The sequence below is a fragment of the Athalia rosae genome, chromosome 2 (assembly GCF_917208135.1).
Source record: "Athalia rosae chromosome 2, iyAthRosa1.1, whole genome shotgun sequence".
Taxonomy (NCBI): domain Eukaryota; kingdom Metazoa; phylum Arthropoda; class Insecta; order Hymenoptera; family Athaliidae; genus Athalia; species Athalia rosae.
This window is the reverse complement of record NC_064027.1, coordinates 30638352-30660167: the sequence shown is the minus strand read 5'-3', so window position 1 is coordinate 30660167 and position 21816 is coordinate 30638352. Positions and strand designations below refer to the sequence as shown.

Sequence of the window (21816 nt, the reverse complement as noted above, 5' to 3'; positions counted from 1 at the left end):
TCGCTTGTGGAAAATTGAGTCTTGCTTTAGCATAAAACATATCCAACATTCTAGGTATCTCAAAGTACATTAAAAACTTTTGTGCCATTACACATTTCACAATGATAATTACAAATGTACGGAGATGAAATATGCATATATATTTTTTATCTTGTTCTCTTTTGTGTTGGTTTGGGTTCTTTGTTTGTTACTTTTGGTTTTGGAATGTCCATGAAAAGATTATTCATTAGCTATAATGTATCGTGTTATGAGATTTTGCAGTTGTTCTTTTCTTTTGTCTTACATAAGTTCAGTCATTTGCAAACACTGTGAACCATTCGAAATAGGGTCGAAGACTTGTATACATATTTATCATCCTCATACATATAATAGGTATACTTATAGATGTTTATGACGATGCGATGATGGTTATTATTACAGATATTAGTGCGCGGTATGATTTTTTTTTTTATCTATTTGTCTATATTTATGAAGGTTAAACTATTATTATTTAAGTACTCGTTAGAAGATATTATTTTGATAGTATCAGAAACACAAACCATATATTTATGTATTTATACATATTTTCTTTGAAGTTTTTTTCAATCAAGTTATTATCCATTCAAATTTCGATACAACATATTATCCACCATGCAATGTGCGATTTCAGAGAATGAACATTTTTCGGTTAGCAAAAACAAGAAATTGTCCAAATGTCTCTAGGATGATTCATCACTCGGAAGACACGTTACATGAAGTATTTTATTTATACGTATATGAAAAAATTTGTATAAAAAATGACGAACAGACGTACGTTTCCTGCTTCTAAATGGTGCGATTGTACTCTTTTTTTCTGATATCATTTTATACAGATATTTTGAAAACTGCGATTTCTAGTTGCAATAATAATAATATTAATCGCAACAAAATAATAATAATAATAATAATAATAATAATATCTTTTGCTTATCAGGTCAGAGACCCTGTCCAGTAGGTTGACAGTGTGCAGTTCATAACAAATGAATGGGTTTTTGCAGATATTATTTTGCAGGGGGTATGGGAAAGGGGGGAAACAAACATCAACAACAATGATCTTTCAGTATTCAACAACATTAACAACATCAGCATTAACTTATCGTCATTCACTACGATTATTAGTGTATTTTTTTTTTTCGTTTTCGTTTTATTTCATTTACACGATTTTCTTTTCTTTCTTTTACTATTATTATTGTATAACCAATAATTATTGTTATATAATATTATATCATCATAAATTTTTCCTAATTACAACACCTATGGCATCTCACGTCATTCAAACATCTTTTTTTCTTTTTTTGTTTTTTTTCTTTCTGTTTTTGTATAAAATGTTGTGTGTGTATTTATTTTCATTTCAACTCTCTCCATGCGTATTTTCATTTTTTGTTTAATTTAATTACGCGTTTTGGAATCATGAATACTGTTTTCCGATAACAGTGTCCATCGAGGGATAATTTGTTTCGTTTCTGTTAGTTTTTTTTTGTTTTATACCTTATTTCTCATTAATATCTCTCAATGCATAATCTACAAACATTTAAAATCCATTAAAATAAACGAGACATCTTTTTCTCCTTTTATCTTCAAAACAAAACAAGTTGAAAGTGAGAGAGAGAGAAAAAAAAATGAACAATTAATTAATTTTAATCCGTCTTCTCTCGTTAAAAGTACAGCATGTAAATGTAGCATAAGTAGGTAGGTAGTTAGGTAGGTAGGTAGGTATGTAGGTAGATGAAGAAGTGATATTTAAAGCTTTAACGACTTCAGTTATTAATTAATAACACACTCGCGCACAGATATTTAGCTTGGGGGAGAGGTTTTAGACTAGACATGGTGAGGGTGAAGATGAGGCGGCCTGTTAGACGGGCTCGATCAAGATTTAAGATTATTTGATTCGTCGGGTCGCCTGTCTGTCCCTACTGCCAATAAATTTGCAAACTCTCTTTCGAGTAGCTGCCGTGCCTGGAAAAAATTATGACAAACGATCGCTTTACCTTTGATTTAATTTGATGCTAGGAATTGCTTTAGTTATTTAATTAATTAGTCATTTATTTAAATTTGTATGACTGACCTGTGTATTTTGTGTGGGAATTTGTAAAGCCAACGCAAAACTATTCGCGTCAAACCCTGGGTCCAAAGCTATCAGAGCACCGTGTACTCCAGACTCGAGAAGATTATCCCCATATTCCTAAGGGTGAGAAAAGCGGTGTTTTAGTAAATTAAAATAATTGCAATTTCATACAAGTAGCTAATTGTTCGACATCTACCTTCAAACCTATCGATTGAACAAATCTTATAAGGCGCTCGTTACTCCATACAAGTACGTCGACATTTGCCGTTTCGGCGATCCTACGACGTTCTTCCCATTGTTGACGATCGTAATTTAATCTTTTCAGACAGGATATACCGTATTGAAGACTTGTTCTGAAAATTATGAATAATAAAGTTATTTTTCAGAGACAGAGATGAAGGTGAATGGTATATAAAGGAATTCACCTGTGAAAACTGTCAACCATTCTTAATTGACCCCTAAGATCCTTTTTGGTCAAATGATCAAGCATTCTGGCGTCGACAAGGCACTCCATAAAAGTGGACCGATATTGAGGTAGTCCAAGACTGAGAAGCCAAACATTTCCTATCCATTCGTGGTTCATGTCTCCGAATGCTAAAGTTGTGCGTGATGTTTTTGGAGCCGATGGACTAGTTAGAGATACCATCTCTTGTATGGCTAGTCTTAGCTTGAGTCGATGTAAAGGATTGCTGTTGAACAATAGTTAGATTATTAATAATACTTATTGGGATCACCCAAATACGAAAGTTAAATGAAATTGTCAGAAGCTTGCACGTACCTAATTCCAATTTCGCGCTGTATTTCCGTATCGCTTAGAGCGCTCATTATCGCACCACTTTTTACGTTCGCTCGACACGCAGCGACATACCAGGCAGGCATTCCGACCCATAATTCTAGCCAAACTACTATTGTTGGGCCATTCCACAGAGCGAATGGCGTCCCTGCTTTCATAGCACCCGCGAGTAACTCATGCCGCGAAGAATCCAATATGCTGCTTAATTGAGAAAACAAATAAACGTTGTATTTCAATCAGACTTTTGTAACAGGCACGGCTTGAGCTTATTTCGGTAAAAGACTGTGTTTTGATTCGGGAGCACAATGCCTACCTCTTTTTTTTCCTACGATCAAAGTCTCCTTTGCCACCAAGGGTACCAGCTAATGATATATTGTCACCATAATCTGCATCTGCAGGCGTGCTTGCACCGCCCATTCCTGGGACGTCTCCCGGCATAGTGGTATCCTTTCCTTTCGCCTGTCAAATCATACGATAGGTAAGTATGATGTACTTTCCTCTTTCAATCACAGAATAATTCACGTTCTCTCAATACGTAATAGTGAAGAATAATCTCAACCTTTTCCTTTTTACTGAAGAATCTTCCAAGACTGCTTTTAATCCCCTTTTTCTTTTGTGCCGCAGCAACAGCAGCAGCTGTAGCTGGGCTCATGTTAGACTGCATGTGTAGATGAGAGCTGGATAGTTGTCCGATGGGAAGTCCAACCCCGCCAAGATTATTTTTGTGCAAACTGTCCTGGCTGCTGTGACGTGAGGACAATGGAGAAGGGGGGGTCCCAGAATTGAGAGCGCTGTTGTTATGGTGTCCATGCCTGCTGCATGGAGCGCTAATCTAGTTTCTAATTCTACTCTAGGAGCTTTTGAAGCAGAGCTGAGATAATCATCTCTTGTATACATGTGGGTAATTATTATACATTAATTACCAAATAGCTTAGGTTTAGTCATGCATGACTAGGGAACTTACAGAAATTGTGCGATCTTAGATAACTACTGTGAGAGAAAATAGCGATACTCCAAATTTAAATCTGAAAAGCTTTTTAAGGTTTTTATTGCATCGGTATTTCCTCTAATGATTTAAATAGTGAAATGATTGAATATACCTACTCGGAATTACACGTGACACAGAAAAACCTGTAAACATGGCTTGCTGATTACTCTTTCAAAGTTTATAATAATTTATAATAAGAAACAACCTTGTTTTTGTTGCACCATTAGACATGTGTAATTCCTTTTTTTCCATAAGTTCCCTTGTTTGTTTGAGATTTCGATGTTTGTCATGAATGGGGCAGTTTTGAAGATACATTTCATGTGAATTATTGTTTTTTATTTCTGAGAATTGATTAATAGTTCGATCTCCAGATTTTCCGCCGTTTTTCCCTGAGTTTCTATTACTCTCAGAATAATTATTTTTACTTTGCACAGATCTTTCCCTTTCATCTTGGCAGACATCGTTTAGATAGGTTGTACACAACGGCACATTATACGATTCAATGCATGCAGTATTAGAATTTTTAGTTAACCTGTGCACGGAGTAACCGCTACTTGGAAATCCACTTTGTCCTGTGCGTCTGATAGCATGAATAATATCCAAATACGGAATATAAATAATCGCATGAATCTACAGTCAAATTTTGACTAAATAAGCTGAGAATATTGACATCACAATCATTTTTTTCATTGCATATCTATTATGAAAAATAACTTGAGGCAAAATTTTCCCATACCTTCGTAACTCTTCCTGACTGTGCGCCAACGCTTGTGCAACTCGTTCCAATCTTAATGATCTAGCTGTTAGCGGTGACGCCGCGCCACTTCCTCCGCTACCACCTCCGCCCATGCTATCTCTTTCACTGACCGAGTGTAATTCCTCTCCAGACAACTGCAGCTGCCACAGGCAGAAAGCATTATACCATTTTTGTTAAATTTATGAAATAAAAAAAATAAAATAAAACAAACATCCAACCGTAAAACCACAAACCTGGCTGGCAGGTAAGGACTCGGACAGTTGACCGGGACTAACAAGTGAGGCGGCGTATTGATGAAGATGTGCCGGGGACATCGAAGCTGGTGCCTAAAAGATTAACGTGACGATAATCGACCATTGATACTCAATTTTAAGAGTGACTTACCGTGTGGTATTTGTGGAGGTAATCCCTGTTAGGACTGTGATGAGACTTTGGCGTAGATCGTCCACTCAAAGGTGGAGATGCTCGTTCCAAGCTACGGCCACGAGCTAGAAGGTTCATATGTTCCAAACTTCCTACTCTAGATTCAAGTTCCTCGGCTCTCGCTTCCGTGCTTTGTTTTTCCTCCTGGAATAAGAGTTTTGTAGATCGTTAAACGATAAAATTCCAGCTAAAAAGGTGGTGGAAACTGTACCTGTATTAATCTTATTTCATTATTTATGGCATCTAGTTGTTCTTGAAGCATTAAAGCGAGAGTTTGTGCATCTGTGTGACCAGTCGGACTAATAACATCGGCAGCTGAGCTAAAAATACTTTCATTATCTCCGTCACCCTCTGCGTCACTCGAAACATCGAATGCCTGTTGTACATTTGCAAGTACGTGAGCCTGTTGCAATTTTTCCCACTCTTGTTCAGCTAATGTACGAGCGACGTATCCCTTTGTGGAATCATCGTCCATCGGAGGACGCTTGACTCCTCGCCTTGGTAACGAATGAGTGTCAAAACTGCTGTGACTCGCACTTCTAGAAAAGCTACCTGGATCGACGACATTTGGTGATAAACTTCTCGTTAAAGCATCGGTTTGTTGGATGTTGAAAGCTATTTCCTGTTGAAGCATTTGCCGTTTTACATTGTCAATCTCTAGACGTGCCTTGCCAAGTTCTTTAACAATCTCCTGCTTCTCGTTCTGTAATTCTTCAGCTATTTTTCTTGTTTTCTCTAACTCTTGAGTGAGAGCGTTCTTCTCCTCAAGAGCATGCATCCTCTCCTTCAAATGAACTTGTAATCTCTCATTTGACTCTGAAATTTTAATCGATTATTACTAAATTACTCGACATTTAACATTTTCAAATAATCAGATATATTTTTAGAATATTACCAGACAGTAGTTTATCGACTGTAGTACTGAGTCTGGTGTTGTGTTCTTCATTCATTTTTAGTCGTTGATTAAGACGCATAACTTCTGCGTTCTTTTCTTCAAGCTGAGTTTCTAGCCTCTGAATTCTGTCCTCAGCACTACCGTGTCTCTCTTGGGCCTGCTTATGACATTATACGACTATTATTCCGCCAGTTCATTGCTTAAGAAACCTTTTCAAAAGTCCAATGTAATAACAAATTTTTGACGTAGGTATGTGGCCCTTGTAAAAATATGTCACATAATACCAATGTGAAAACAAGAATTCACTGGCAGTTTCACAATAATTGGTTTTAAAATAGCTAATTTTAGGTAGGGATATCTCTACCATTTTCACCGAATATTGAATTATGTAATTGGATTCTATTTAGCCTAATAGTATTAAACTTGAGATAATTTTCAATGACAGAAGTGGAAAATTAGATAATTTCTATTTAGAATGGGTATAAGACTGGAGTATACATGCAGCTTAGATGAAGACGGAATAAATAATTTCTGTTTTTCCACTTATAAGGCATCAATCGTTCAAGACGTTCAATCAAATTTTGATCCACAAGCTCGTTCATTCATCTACGCCCGAAGATGGTACAACATTGATAGAATAACAAGAAACATCTGTGCATGCTGGTTGTGATAATTCGAGTCTGCAGAATGACATGCGAGAAGGGAATACAGGGTGGGAAATAAAATTGCAAGTCCCATACCCAGCATCAAGGTATATCGAGGACCAGGTAGCGCTCTCGCATCCCCACACTGCGACTGTACGCTATTTTACGTTCATGCAGTTTTCACTCTGGATTTGAGCTACCTGGTAATCTATTAACCTTGCGGTATCGATCGCTACGAAACACCAACATCCCATGGTCTAATATAATCGATGATATTAATTGTGGTAATTTAAATTTTATTAAACATCGTCGGTTAATCTGAAGTATATATAGCGACGAAAAATTGGATAACGGTTGTAGTAGACCACAAGATAAGTGCGTAAAAGGAAAACTCAGAAAATAGAATGGAATGAAGTAACATTCAAGTAATGTAGAGCTAGCGAGCGAGCGGACGTAGCAGCAGTGTGGTGATATGATTCGCCTGCGTACCTGGTTGGGCCTCCTCACCTGGGTCAGAGCCTCCATCCTCTGCTTGAGCTGCTCTTCCATTTCTGGCAATTTTGAATATTGTGCCAATTTTTGTTCAGCTAATTCTAACTTTTCTTGTATCGCAGCTATTTTTTCTTCCTGCAGCTGTAAAACGATAAAAAATTCCAACCGATTAATGGAAACACTTCGAAATTGAATACAAAAATTTGGATCCAAAGAGTTTTGATGTATGGAGAATCGCTATTAACATGGAATTACCTTGAGCTGAGCCTCTTTGTGCTGAAGCTCTTGTTCCAGTTTTTCATTAAGATCATGAAGACTAGTTGATTCTCTTTGAGCATTGAGATACCGTTTTTCTAGGGTGGTAATTCTCTCCTCTTGGTCTTCTTTCTGCGCTACGTTTTCCCGCAAATCTCTCTGTAGTTTGACGTTACTTTCCTGAGACTTCAAAAGTTCTTTTTGCGCCTTTGACAAGGTTTCTTCAAGTTCTGCTACACGTCCACTCATTTCTGCCACTCGACGCTGCCATGTACTCAATTCTGTGCTCTGTAAATATCAGATAATTGTGTAACGGTGCATAGTTTAATAATAATATGTAAATCGGATGTTATACATGATTGGGTGGTAATTAAAGTTGATCTTTTGTGAGTGTTGTTGCATGTCCTATACGTCTATGATTATAACTTCATATCACGCTAAACTTCATGCACTTACAATATTCGAATCACTAAAAATATATCATTCCACACGTCACAGTTCATGCTGTAAACAATTTCTAGACTTTTTTTTATACCCTAAATTTACTATCCTATTTGTATCTGAGATATTACACACAATTTATTACGATTAGGAACAAAAGACTTGACAACACTAATTTACAGTATGCAAATTTATAAATGACTAGTTAAAAAAACAAACAAAAAAAAGGTTATTACGGGCAAATACTAATTCGTTATTAGGTGGGGGGATGGGATGACGGTATAAACTTGGATCATGATCTCTCTATCCTACCTGATTGGGAGCTAAAAGTTTTCCAGAATGAACACAAAACTTTCGGAGTATGTACCATTGATAGAAATTATCTCTCTAAAATGGAGAAAAATAACTCAAAAGCTTATTACTTAGTTTCGATTGTACGGCGTATTCGCGTTATATACAGACAACTTCCCTAAAGTTTTTATGTCGAGTAGTGTGATATACCTATAAATAGATAAGCAATAAGACCGGTGAATCTAGAATTAGAATCTTGCAGAACCTTTGACAAGTTTAGATCTTGGAACCGGACAAGTTACATCTGACCAAACTTGAGTATGAATACATCAATAATTCATGTCTCTTTATAATGGTCGTCGTATTAAAAAAAAATGCTACAGTATCGTGTAATTCTGTGGACGTCAGTTGACAAGAGATAAGACATTAAATAGTATGAATGATGCATATGATTTCTAATGCACATAGGTATGAAAAACTTACACAAAGATTATTGGTAATGTTATTAATACAGCGGGTAGACATACGATGATGTTAACTATCGGGATATTGAGTGACTGTAATTGATATAATTTGCAGAAGTGTTTGTTTTTGCTATTTTTTCGAAAAAATATGAATTGCTGATCACACGGAGATAGTAAATTCATTATTTATTCATACCTGTTTATCAACGGTAGCCTGTAAGTCTATAACTCTTACTGCAGAGTCTTGCTCCGTAGGATCGAGGCTGCCGTTGCTCAACCTTGTTCCGGAGTTGGAGATACTTTGGTTTTGTTGTTGTTGCTGGTTCCCTGCTTGCTCGGCCTGATTCTGCCCGATCACAACACTACATTCAGAATGCCTCGCTTTGCTCGCATTTCTCTTTTACAAAACAACAAATAAACATCACCGCCCCAAAAAAAATTACTTGCCACCACTACTGTAGCTAACTATTCAATTATCATAAATATAATATACCATTAATGTACCAACTAATGCCACCCACACAACCTATCGTGAATACAACTACAAATAATATTACCTATTCCTAATTTCTTGGGTATGGTGCGATACCTCCTTTCTAACGTATGAGGTATTTTGGCCAAAGTCGATGGACCTATGATACTTTGAAAACTATTTATGATATTTCTACTGTGGAACTCACAAGAGTTAGAATCTAATTGCGAACACAAACTCTAGTCTCAAACTGATCTAAAGAAGAAGAAAAAAAAAAACATCCAACATAACGAATTAAGTAAATAAAATTCCTGCTTTTCACATTTTTCACCTCTTCAGAGAATAATTTTACGACCAGATGAGGTTTTTCTAATAAGATAATTATTGAAATTTAACCGCTAATAGATTTTCTGTTGCTCTTTGAAAATATGAATGCTGAGTACAATTAGTAAATAGAAGAGATAGAAAAATAAATATACGCAGACGATCCGATTAATACATTCAATCACAATGAAAAATGACGATCAGCCCATTGGATTACGAAAAAATTGTATGGAATAGTTTTCAAAAAGTTCAAAGCTATATAAATACTTATATAGTATATATATTTATAAGCAATTTTTTAACGATTACTGTTTAATTAGGCAAGATACACTTTGAATTCTAGCATGCGCAAATATATATAATATATATATGTATGTACCATATATTTGAGTACATTTCTCGTGTATATTTTCTTGATGCAAACTATGTATTATGTGTATACGTACAGGTACACCATACACATCATAGATAAGGTATATTTATAAGATATATGTCAACTACTGCGCATTCATGATTACGTCGATGCCGTGTTTGTAAGGGTGATGTGAGTGTATGCAATCCACAAGTTTTTCCTTTTTCTTTTTTTTTGTTTCGTATCTGTTTCTTTTTGTTTTTGATGTACTTTCTTTTTGACGATAATCTGACTAATTGAATAGCGTACCTTATTCTGTTGCTGATTATCCTCCGTTTGGCCATTTTCCTTAGGCCTATCGTCAATTGATTTTGGTTGATGTCCGCTTATTTTATACTGCTGGAGCTGCGGACGAAATTCAATGCTTTAAAAACCAAATATCAAAGCAGAGGTAGAAGAGGAAGATAATGAAATATGGCAAGCTTTTGATTGCGATTCCTATCAATTCACCTCTTCTTTGGTGTGGGCTAAATCTTCTTCTAATGTAGTGTTCCTTTCAAGAGCTACTCGCAACCGTTCTCGAACCTGGAATGAATCGGACGATTCAGTTATTGAGCTTAATGGGAAGGAAAATGGTATTTTGTGCAATTGAACTACCAAAGTATATTTTCACCTTCTCATCTAGGGCTTTGTGATGCTCGAAGAGGCTTTTCAGTGCTTTGAGGACTTCCACCTCCGATGATACACCTGATTGTGCAGCTGCTTGTCGTTTGACAACGGTCATCCTCAGCGAACGTTCGTGCCTCGACACCAGACATTCTAGATGTTCTAATAAAAGCTGTAACGGTGTAAACAACAAACAATTATTTTTCAACCTCGTCTTTGAGGGTAGGAAGAACTGACAACTATAATCACACGATATAACTTGTTCGTCCCAAGAATTGGACCAAGAGAAATTAGTTTGTCGGTGTATGTTAACAATTCGTACCCTCGTGTTATTTCGTTCAGCTTTTAACTCCGAAATTTCTTCTTCTCTTTCCAGAAGACTCTCGCGCGCCGATGTTAACTCTTTTGTCAGCTGAGAAAATTCCTGTAAACAATAACGAAAAAAACGTATCAATGCGAAATTCCACAACCCGGTCCAACTCTGTTCATAATTATTACTAAAATCATCACTCAGCGATAATCGATAAACACCTGTTGACGAGTTTCAAGTACATTTTTTCCTATCTCTGTACGATACAATTAAGAGAAAAGAAACAGAAAAATGACAAAAACGCAGAAGGTTACAAAAATTTCCTTCACCCTCTTTCGTGATCTTTGGATTGTTCTTTCTAATACTCAAATTACTGATTCAGACTCTAAGTTTTTTGGTGTTTTCTGTAACATTTTATGAAGGAATCCCGGGATGGTTTTGCAACTCTATAATATAAGGTGTTCAAAGGTGTAGGATATTGATCAAGCAACAGAGAAAGAGAGTGAGAGAGAGAGAGAGAAAGAAACTGTACTAGGCTGACAAGCCGTAAACGACGAGTATTAAAACATGTGATATGTCTAATATATTTACAGATATTGTAAAGACATAATGAAAAAAAAAAAGTTCAAAAACTTTGTTCCAAAGTGAGAAAAACGGATAGAAAGGAACAACTCGCTCCACGTCTCCGCATTTACGAGGTGGTTCATTGTATAGAAACCACCGCGAATCTCGGGGGAAAAAAAATTATAACGCGTTACATATAAATATACACGGTAGAAACATAGTTATGATATACACATGTATATCAACAAAATGGATTGGAATGCATCAAAGGGTAGACAAAAGCAGAGACGCGAAAAGAAAAATTTTCCGACTCCGCCACACAATTAAAAGAAATTTTTTTTTTTAAATTGTATGTTCTTTTTTCATTATTTTCTTCTGTTCTCCGAGGTGTGTAAGGTGGTATATTAAATAAAAAGTGGGAAAATTCAAAAGCGTCAAAGCGAAAGCTCCTGTGAACCTTACTACAAGCAATAAAAAAAACACTAGTGCGTTTGCAGCGAGGTTTGCAGCGATAGGTGAGAAAATACTAAAACTTAATACGATCAACGTGCTGTAAATATCAGGGCGCAACGACATTTTGCAGGCCGGGTGAAATAACTCCCATTTTCTTTTTCTTCTTCTAGTATTTTAAATACCTGAAGTAGAAGACGATGAAGAACGCAAGGGCAATTTTTTACACCGTTATTTTGTGTATTTTGTAATCGATCAGCAGAGTGGTAATTTTTACACTTTTGCTCTAAAATCAGTTCGAAATCAATCGGGTTTATTTTGAGGGAAGTCGAAACGGCCGGAGCTTTCGAAAGCGCGCCACGCATTTCAATTGCAGAAACAGTTGATTCCGAAGATCCTAATTCGGTCATAATCTTCAACATCGCAGCGCTTTCACTTCCGGACGGCTTTTGATGATCTCTGATTTTCCAAAATGATACAAATTTTCACAATTGATTTTCTACATCCGACTGTGACGAACATGATTCTCCGCCCCTCTTTTTCCTTTTACTATTGCCGAAACGGGACGTAGTTTCGATGACGGCGGTACGTTTTCAGATTTACAGAAACAGTGTCATTGCTAATCTCAACCCTTAAAATTTTAATAATAATTCATGGATAATCCTGACGCGGAAACAGCTGTTCCAGGTGCACGTCGATAACACCAAATTACTGCATACACATCACTGCTGCTGCTGCTGCATTTCAAGTATCTACTCGACATGATGATACGATGCGGAAAAGAAGGCACATATGCATCGACCTGTGAGAAGGTTGGTATGAAAAACCAAACGTACGAATAAAATTAGAAAAAAAAATTGCTCTCTGGATTTTGGGGTGCAGTTCCAACCCTTGATGTAATCGCGTCGTTTATAGCCCGACTTTCCGCGGGATCGTATAGAAAAGAAATCGAGAAAAGGGGAAAAGAAAGACAGCGAACAAAAAACTAACCGATTTATACGTATGAGGTGAACATCGATAAAAGCTACAATAATTCATACGTATGATACGCGATGAGCATCGGCAAACTTATGATGTTTTATATTGTTTTACCTGTTATACCCATATTATTCTCATGGTTACTGGTTAACAATAAACAATAATAAGAACAGAACGGTGATGTTCGAAGCATTGTTACACACGCTACACTATTTCTATCCGACTAAACGTCACGCGATATTCCGAACGTCGATTTTACGATCTGTAGTAAAGCCGGGCGAAAAGCATGCGAAACTGAAATCTGTAACCTATATTTAACGTATTGACAACGCGTGTTCTACACACAAGTGTGCCTGTCGGAAGCTATAGTACTTATACAGATATAAAACTAGAGGTAGTGGAGTAAAAAGAAATTGTAATAAAAAGCTGTTTTCAATCGTTCTTTTATATCATCAGTTATGGTTTTGAATTTAAAATTCATTTCATTTTTATTTTTATTTTTATTTTTATTTTTATTTTTATTTTTATTTTTATTTTTATTTTTATTTTCAATTACACATTTTATGTCACGAACTGCACATTACATCTTCCACAACACCCGTATATCTTTCTTTCTTATTTCATTGTTGTTGTTGTTAATTGTGACTCATTGTTGGGTTTTTTCACACACAAAACATACGTGCGATTAAGAATCTATGAGACAAAAATGCAGCTATGAGAAGAAAAAAATTTGAGCCAAAGAAGCGCATAAAAGTCTGCTGTGTTTTTGTTATCTGCAATAATGTTGGTAATTTTTATTTATTTCCGAACACCCTCTTGCAGGTGGTCTCAGGGAACTCTGAGCAAGTTTACTGGAATAACCTGCAGGAGCAGAAAACAGAGGCAGAAGGGGGAGGAAAAACAGAGAAGAGGGGTGGAAACGAAATACCTGGATGGGTATGAGGTAAGTATTTATATACGTATAGAGGGTAGCGCAGTCGCCGCAGCGACGACATGACATGACATGATGCGATGATGATGTCTATTATTATCGAGCATGCACACTTTTCTAATATTATACCATTTGATGCGGTATAGGAGCTCTACTTCTGCGGATTGATTAAGAGAGGAAAGATGAATTTGATTTTGAAAAAAGTAGGGAAAATCCAACGTCCATAATTTCTGCTGAATTTGCACGTCCTGCGAACTTGCGGGCTTCTTTTTCGGTTGAGACAATAAAAAGTTTGTATTTGACTAACTGAATTTGTGGACACAGCATTAAAAAAAAAGAGAAAAACTGATATCGCAATGAGAGCGACAGAAGAGAAATAGCAAATAGAATCAATGAAATAATCGCACGTCTATCGTGCAAATAAATCCTCGACTGACAATCGGATTTAGGTATAAGGTAAGCTCATGGGTATAAGCCGAGTAGGTACACAATAATGATTAGCTTTGGTAAATTGTAGAAATTTTGCAATCCTCTATCGCAACATTGCAACGAAAGAAAGAAAGTTGATTTCCATTTTCTTTATCTTTTTAAAACGAATTTTATATCCCAGATTATTCGACCGTATATGTGCTCCAAAATGGAATAGCCTGCGCCGCATTTTTATGAAGAAGACGAAGATGACGATGACGATATCGATCACCTTTCTTTTTTCGTTGGCATCAATTCAAACATGATACCGCAAGTATCTTACCCTTAAAATAATTCAAATTTCGGGCCCTCTGTTATGAAAGTCTATCCACAATTCCAGGTGTCCCCTACCGCCGCGTAAAAACCTCATTAAATCTCCATAGTATTAAATTCAAAACGAGTATGACGCGAGGAATGAACGTGCTGAATATATATTAAGAGTTTGATTACAGGCGAGAGATTTTTTTCTCTCAAAAACCGCGCAGTCGAAAAAAATGGCAGCAGGGAGATAATGATGCAGAGGCAGACTGCAGTCGCTTTGCATCCTTCTCTCGTGCTGGGGATCTACAATGATTTCGTGATCGATGACACAATAAGGACGGTAATGACGGAAACGATAATGACGACGTTACGATTCGAAGATCATTTTAAAGGGGATAGCCGGACTATCCACACCGCACCTTAATCTCCGCTTCATTGCCTCGTGGTTTAAATAATAACGTTGTATGAATAATTGTAAACTACGTTTACTGCGCTGCAAATAAAATTTCGCAATCGAGGCGACAATTTTATCACAGATTGTGAGTAGAAGTTTAAATTTTTTACATTATAGAGAAAATCTCCCAGTTACGATACAGAGTATTCGGATAACGTGACGTGCTGGAGAGCGTTTCAGTTTTTCTCTTGACTTTTACGTACGTACGTACCTATCTTAGTTTTCGACAAAATTCACGTACTATCTGTGCTGCGGAGCTGCAGCTTCAAGGTGAGCGAGTGAAAAATGAAACATAAAAAAAAGTCAAAAGAATAAAATTATAAATCTCGATTGTGGTGAGCAGCTACATGAATTACGTATACCAATGGGTGGTATGTGCACTTTGCTGGTTTGATTCTGCAAATGAATAGATCCGGCGAGTTTCACTTTTACTATTCAAATAATTGAGCGCGCTTCAAAGGTCGCTTTCAATTTCGATAATTAATTTTGATTTTTTGAACCAGATAATGACGCGAAGCTTCATTCGTCGATCAAATATTCAATCTCATTTTTTCTTCACAGACCACAGCGGCAGCAGCAGCGGCAACAACAGGACGAATTTTACAACAACAAAAAAGATGTCGGATCACGAAGAAATTGAAATTTATCCCTGCAAATCCCCGGATCACGCGATAATTGTTTCCGACAAAACGCGTAATGACGAGATAGTGGAGATGTTGTTGGAAAACTTCATATGCGATGAGACGATGTTGAAAAGTCTCAAGGAAAGCGAAGGTAAACTTTCCCCGTCCGAGGAAGCAGATTATCAAGCGGACAGTCGCCTCATGATGATGTCAGTGGTCGATGTGGCAACGGTAATTTTAGCGATTCATAAGGAGACTAATCGCATATCGGGAGCGATTTTCTTAATGATACGTGAAATTGCAGACGATGGAAATGAGAAAGGTATTTACAATCCCTATAGCCAAGGACTGTTACGTTCAAAAATAACGAAAGATTTTTACAACTACGCGGACAAGATTGTCTCGTCGATGAACGTTAATTTGAATAAAATTTACCCGAATTGCGGCAAATTATACGCCGAAGTTGAAATAGTAGCTGTTAATAGATTGGATAGAAATAATGGACTGGCATTAGATCTGTACAAAGCTGCTGTTGAGTTACTTAAAACTATGCAAGATGTTAGCATTATTTCCGGTGTCTATACATCCGTTTACAGCAAAAAAGTCGCCGAAAAAATTGGCAAAAAAGTTATAGCTCGATTTGACATAAAAACATTGAAAGATGAAAACGGTAGACCCGTTTTCCAGGACACGGAACCACACAATATCATGACCATGATGGCCATGAGAATTTGATCGAGCGGTCTTATTCGTGAATCTAATTTTTTATTTGATTCTCGAGTTACCGTGTTATTTATTTTTGTAACGACATGGTCGCCATTGTTCTACTTAATTAGACAACGTAGAAAAATAAAACAAAAAATTAGTCTCCGTATCATGCAAAGATTTGGGAGTACGATGTGCCAAGGTTAAACATTTCTATAGCACTGTACAGTTTTGATTGTGATAAATAAATTGAACCTCGCTGCAGACTGTGATAAAAATATCACTGGAAAAAATTTTTTTGTCAACTACGCACCCAACGCGTGATACGATGTGTCGTATCTACACGTGTGTATATCTGCGTTATCGCTATTGTTGGAGGTCCTATTTGTCAAAGATGGGTTCGATGCTTTGCGCGGCGGTAATAGCGAATTAAATCGCTATACAGGGTCGCGCGATTCCCGGTCCTCCTCACACATTTCTGTACATGACATACGACGCTGTGAGAAAATGGAAATAATACAAAAAATAAAGCTGTAAGAACCACGAAGGGCGCAACCAACAAAAGCTCCGGAGGGATGCGCTCGAAAAATTTACCCCTCGAATGTTTTCACACCTTCCGGCAATTTCGCGGAGATGTCGGCCCATTTTTGTTTCTGGGTTACGCCCTTTTGATTTCCTTCGATGAATTTTTTAAATGTCTCGCGGCTATTGCCCCTCGCCACCCACTCCCTTCGGAGGACGTATACTGTAATGAAATCACAGGGATGTGAAGGTGTTCTTGCACGTATGTGATACACGTAGAAGAAAAAAGAAATAAGAAAAGAAAGGCAAATTCGCCCACTCAAATTTTATTAATGGAATTTATCATCACCCACGTGCTGTCTGTCAGTCTGCTGGCGCTGTTACAGTATCTAATCACATTAAGATGGAGCTCTACTGTACTCACACCACATGCCGTAAATAGATAATCTGTCAAAAATCTCAATAAAAAAAAAAAGAAGAAAATTAAAAAAACAGTTCGGACGTGAGTTGATTTCGTCGGTGATTCCGTAGAGTAACGCATAAGATCGGGTGTACCCTCGGCGGGTTGGATTCTGGAAGTGAAATTCTATTTTTCAAATGCGAAACCGCTGCAGAGGAGTTTGGCGAGGATATAATCGAAGATGCCCAATCAGGAAGTGAGGCAGGTACAGTAGGCGAAAAAGGAGACGCACTTGTAGATTGGCTGATCGTGTAGTATAGGTAGGAGACAACGCGCGAGCTCCGGTGAGTAAAATGCGCAAAGAGTGAAGAAAGAAAGTGCGACGAGAGAGAGGATAAAGAGCGAGAAGGGATGAGGATAAAGGGGAAGTAGGAAGGAGTGAAAAAGAGGAAGGGCTAAGGGTGTTTCATTCATGCGCCGGAAGTGAGTATTGATCGAGGGAGCGCACGGTGCGTTGCACTCGGCCACTATCCATAGTCAATCCTTCCTCGTTTCTTCTTTTCATCCTCATCCTCGTTCTTATTTTTCTTCTTTTCATCGTGTGTGTTTACTTCGAAGAATGAACGGAAAAAAGGAAAGTTTCTCACCGCCGACAATTAGCGAACGTCATTAACGCGATTTTTTTTGTTCATCGATCAGACGACGACGCCGATGCAGAGACGAGGTTCGAATTTTCCTCGTTTTCTCTGGCTTCCTTGGAAATTTGGACTCACTCTCGTCCGACAATTATTTCAATTCGTTCCCTGGTCAGAGACGTCGTTAACCTCGACTGACTCGGTGCAACAAACGTGTCAGTATGTGCAAATTGGGATAATTATAGGTAACTATACGCACGCCGATGTTTCTTTCAGCGTTCATCATTGTTGAACCGCTAATTGTTCGAACACCTGTCGTCTAATATTTTAACATCGTATAAACGTACGGCAGGGCTGCGTGTCCGCGCGGGAAACATTTCATCCGCGATAATTGATAAAATGAGAAGGAGGCCGAAATCGGTCCTCCGCAGCGGTCGATGAATTTGTTCCAACGTGGTTTTTTTTTTTTCTCGCTCGTATGAATTATGAAATTTTAATCCTTCAATTTTGCGTATCGCTTCGAATAATCTCATGTACGATGAACTTCGACCTCGCGTTAGAATAATATAATATACCGTTCATACACATGAGCGTGTAGTTTACACAGCTATACGGTAAATAGAGAAGTAGTGTTGCATGCGGCTATAATTAGGGCGCTTAAAAAGCGACCGGAAATGGGCACGGTTTGTACCATACATAAAACATGAACATGATGCGGGTATACCAGCCTTATAGGTATAAGGTAATAGTATAATATGTACAGACGCACCGTGTCTAACCGTATAAAACGTAAGAGGAGAGTTACGCGTCCATGCCGATCACATAATCATCAAATGTCAATGCAATCCCACGCGGATTGATAATTTGATATATCGACGAGCAAAAAATGCAAAAGTTTCCTTTTTTCGTTTCTTCCCTCTCGAATTATCAGCGACGAATAACTCGATAGCCTATATGTGATAGAAACCCGGCGATTATCGCATCTCAATGGCTACCTCGGGATATCGAAAAAAAGAGCGAGGAGCTGAGAATTCCAAATTATGCATCGAACACAACAAGTAGATAAAAGTACGTGACGATAAATGAAAAATTGTCAATTTTGAATAAGTATCGAGTTTGTCGTACGTATGGTTTTGAATTATTCTCCGCAGGAGTTGTCATCTGACCCTAATCGTTTCGTGAGTGTACCGCTTGCGAGTAGTTAATTTTAGTGGCTAATGTTCACATTGCGTGGATAACAAATATTGCGTACGTTCTGCGTAATGTGTACATTTGTTACGAACAATCGTAATCCAAAATTAAGACTATACGTATGTATGTACTATGCAAGACGAGAGATATACGAAACGCGGATACGCAGCGTTATCCGTAATCTCGGATATAACGAGATAAACAATCGATAATTAAAAGAAAGGAAAAAAAAATACGAGATAACAATTATTACGTTAGAATTATGCACACTCATTGCGCAATTGTGCTACGTAAGTACAGAGGTATCTGAGTAATTTCCTCACCTTGAATCAAAATCAAGATGTATTTTCCTTACGGTTAGTTACGTCTTATGCGGTGTGGGTATATAAGTACAGCGCGATGTGTATAGGTAGGTTTTAATTTCATGGTGCATTTGGTGCAAGAATTGCTGCCACTGCTGCATAGGACGTAGACAATAATTTCAACCCTCGATCTGAACTCCCTTTCAGAAAATTCTCGACTTCGTACACACGTGTACGTGTATAACTGTATAGGTTTACTGCTCTTGAGAAGTTCGATTAGCACTCGATCAACCGAACAAACGAGGGGGTGCAGTTCGGATCATGCATGCATATGTGATGTTGTATACACTTGTCTCAGGTACATGTGAAACAGAATACGCGCGCACATGGAAGACCAATTTTTTTTGAACCCTTGCGATAGGGGAAAAAGGGATGGAAGTGGGAAAAAAAATGAGAGAGAGAGAGAGTATTCTTGCATACGTCGCCGTTATGCGGAAAATTATACGTGACTTTCAATGAGAACTGATCAGAGATTGGGAAAATTATTGTCGACGATTTCTCGTGAGTTTTTTCGCGGAATGAAATCATCTTATTTTGCTAATTGTACAAACGATCGTTCTTGGTCGTCTGATTCTCGTAAAGTTTTTAGTTAATCGAAGAAAATTTAATCCGGATATTGGTTCTTGTTAAAAACTCGTTATCAAATAATAATAATTTCTTTCCTATGTCCCTTTTACGTGCTCGAAATCCTATGGAGTGGAAATTTCGCTCTTTTTTGTTAGAGTGGCGCAAATTTCAAAGCAAAAGACAGAGTTATAATTCTTTGAGCGGAAGTGAGCCACTTCTGGCTGAAAAAAGAATGAATTTTCGACAGCTAATAATTTAGGGGGGAAATTCAGCTATTTTCCAATAAATCAATCGCCGAGTCGAGGCAAACTTTGAAGACTGTCGGGAAGGTTGGGTCGCAGCTGCGTGTGTGACGGAAAAATGAATGAATGATGGGTATTGAGAAAGATGATCTTCGGGGATGTGGAATCCCTTCGATTTTATCCTTGATTTTCACCCTGTCCCGCGCGCGCGGCTTTGTCGTAGTGGCGGGTGGCACACGCAGGGTCAGTTTAGCGAAAATGGCGCTATACGGCCCTCCGCCAATCAATAAACCTCGAAATATCTCGCATTTCGAGGTCGTCGTCGCAGCCACTACCACCGCCTCAAACGAATGTAAAACTGAACCAACCAACGGTTCGATGCTAGCCGGCCACATCTTATACTTTTTTACCGCAATCCAGGCTCCGGAGGGAGCCTGTGAGATCCACAGGGTTCTAAAAAAATCTGATCAAGGATACCCAAAATCACGGTTTCATCTCAATCGGTTGAAACAATGCTGTCGAAAAAATTGTCGAAAGAACTCACGTCAAATCCTAATCAGACATAGAGGAAGTCGAAAGAAACTCGGTGAGAAGATTGCAGTTCTACGATAAGAAGATGATCTCGAACTCGTCATCTTCATCTTCGCAATGTATTGATCGTCCTTTTTGTATTTCTGATCGATTATCGCAGTGTTGTTTCCTAAGCAATTAAATACACGAGATACCTAATTCATATTCATCGTACCTGGGGAATGTTGGCGTTTATTTGTCTGTTGAGAGCGTCCCTCTCTTTTTCAACTTCTTGTAGTCTAGCCTCAGCCTCCTGCAGTCTTTCCTGGCTCTCCCTAAGGGAATCCATAAGCTTATCCCTTTCGTCTAACATAGAGACCATCAGCTGTTCGAAATTCGCATCTTCGCCGGAAAATTGTGAACTCCTTTGACTTATGCTGTCTTCCGATATCGTCGGCATTACGTCGCACATCATGTTCCACATTTTGACACAACAATTTATACGATCTTATATTATATATATATATACTTTTGTATTATTATCTTAAACAGACACACATAGACACGCACAAACTTTTTTTTTTAACAGAAGAACCAACGAGAAGCTATTCTATTTTTCAGGGAGCGCCCTTCCTTTTTCTGTTTCGTTTTTGGTTTGTTATTACTTCACTTACGTTCACATTTGATTTGTTATCATCGTCGCTCACTATTCTTACTTTTTTTTCTCGATCGGTGATGACGATGACGATGATGACGAGCGGCACTTTTAGTTGACTATTATTGTTTAGAAAAGAAAGATGTTCTTTTTATATTTTTGAAAGCACGAAGGCAAAGAACGATAATCGAACTCGGGGTAGGGACGAGGTCGGCGCTTTGACAAGACCGAGATCAAGACGACGATGAGGAGGTGAATATCCTCGTTATTGTACATTAGAACCGGATTATTACCGAATATTAGAAAGCGGTAACGAAGGCAAACGCTTGCAATGGCAGAGCGATACGTACAAGTTGAAACTACGAAATATCGGCGACATTATTTACCGGACATAGAAAAACTATACCTGACACACCTACAAATTCCTAACAGCAGCACCCCCAGCCTACACTACTCCATTTTCGATACCGGCGGACATCTTGCCACCTGACGTCACACGTCAGATTTTCAACTATAAACTGGGAATTTATGAACACAAGAGATGAATTATCGCGAGAATTTTCGTCATTGAAACGACCTTGGCGACTCCAAACGGACGACTAGCTCAAGCTTTTTGGTCCGCGAACGGGGAGCTTCTGATTCGAATTT

General features: G+C 37.9%; 2 protein-coding genes across 4 annotated transcripts; one reads left to right on the top strand and one right to left on the bottom strand.

Moving 5' to 3' along the window:
- Positions 1-1184: 1184 nt before the first annotated feature.
- Positions 1185-21659, bottom strand: LOC105688363 (liprin-alpha-1). 2 transcript variants are annotated; one of them, XM_012404577.3, is made up of 21 exons: positions 20749-21659; positions 10663-10764; positions 10348-10512; positions 10185-10259; positions 9984-10079; positions 8723-8923; positions 7331-7618; positions 7073-7216; positions 5940-6099; positions 5256-5860; positions 5006-5188; positions 4855-4947; positions 4601-4761; positions 4397-4444; positions 3436-3688; positions 3190-3335; positions 2862-3077; positions 2509-2772; positions 2280-2436; positions 2084-2200; positions 1185-1974 (listed from the first exon to the last, which is right to left on the bottom strand). In XM_012404577.3, exons 1-21 carry the CDS (start codon positions 20995-20997, stop codon positions 1885-1887), a joined length of 3813 nt encoding a protein of 1270 aa, XP_012260000.2. In that variant the 5' UTR covers positions 20998-21659; the 3' UTR covers positions 1185-1884. The 2 variants fall into 2 exon arrangements, with proteins under 2 accessions (XP_012260000.2, XP_048506094.1); XM_048650137.1 differs by having other exon boundaries at positions 3436-3691; positions 8723-8872; positions 20749-21658.
- LOC105688366 lies at positions 14627-16362 on the top strand. Of its 2 annotated transcripts, none has more exons than XM_012404599.3 (2): positions 14627-15026; positions 15318-16362. In XM_012404599.3, exon 2 carries the CDS (start codon positions 15374-15376, stop codon positions 16112-16114), a length of 741 nt encoding a protein of 246 aa, XP_012260022.2. In that variant the 5' UTR covers positions 14627-15026; positions 15318-15373; the 3' UTR covers positions 16115-16362. The 2 variants fall into 2 exon arrangements, with proteins under 2 accessions (XP_012260022.2, XP_012260021.2); XM_012404598.3 differs by having other exon boundaries at positions 14629-14841.
- Positions 21660-21816: the final 157 nt, after the last annotated feature.

Excerpts from the sequence above, each read along its gene's own strand:
- LOC105688366 (XM_012404599.3), top strand. The coding sequence starts at position 15,374 with ATGTCGGATCACGAAGAAATTGAAATTTATCCCTGCAAATCCCCGGAT.
- LOC105688363 (XM_012404577.3), bottom strand. The coding sequence starts at position 20,997 with ATGTGGAACATGATGTGCGACGTAATGCCGACGATATCGGAAGACAGC. Across the intron at positions 10,260-10,347 it reads ACAAAGCCCTAGATGAGAAG|GTTCGAGAACGGTTGCGAGT; the intron begins GTGAAAATATAC and ends GATTCATTCCAG. Across the intron at positions 7,619-8,722 it reads AGGCTACCGTTGATAAACAG|AGCACAGAATTGAGTACATG; the intron begins GTATGAATAAAT and ends TGATATTTACAG.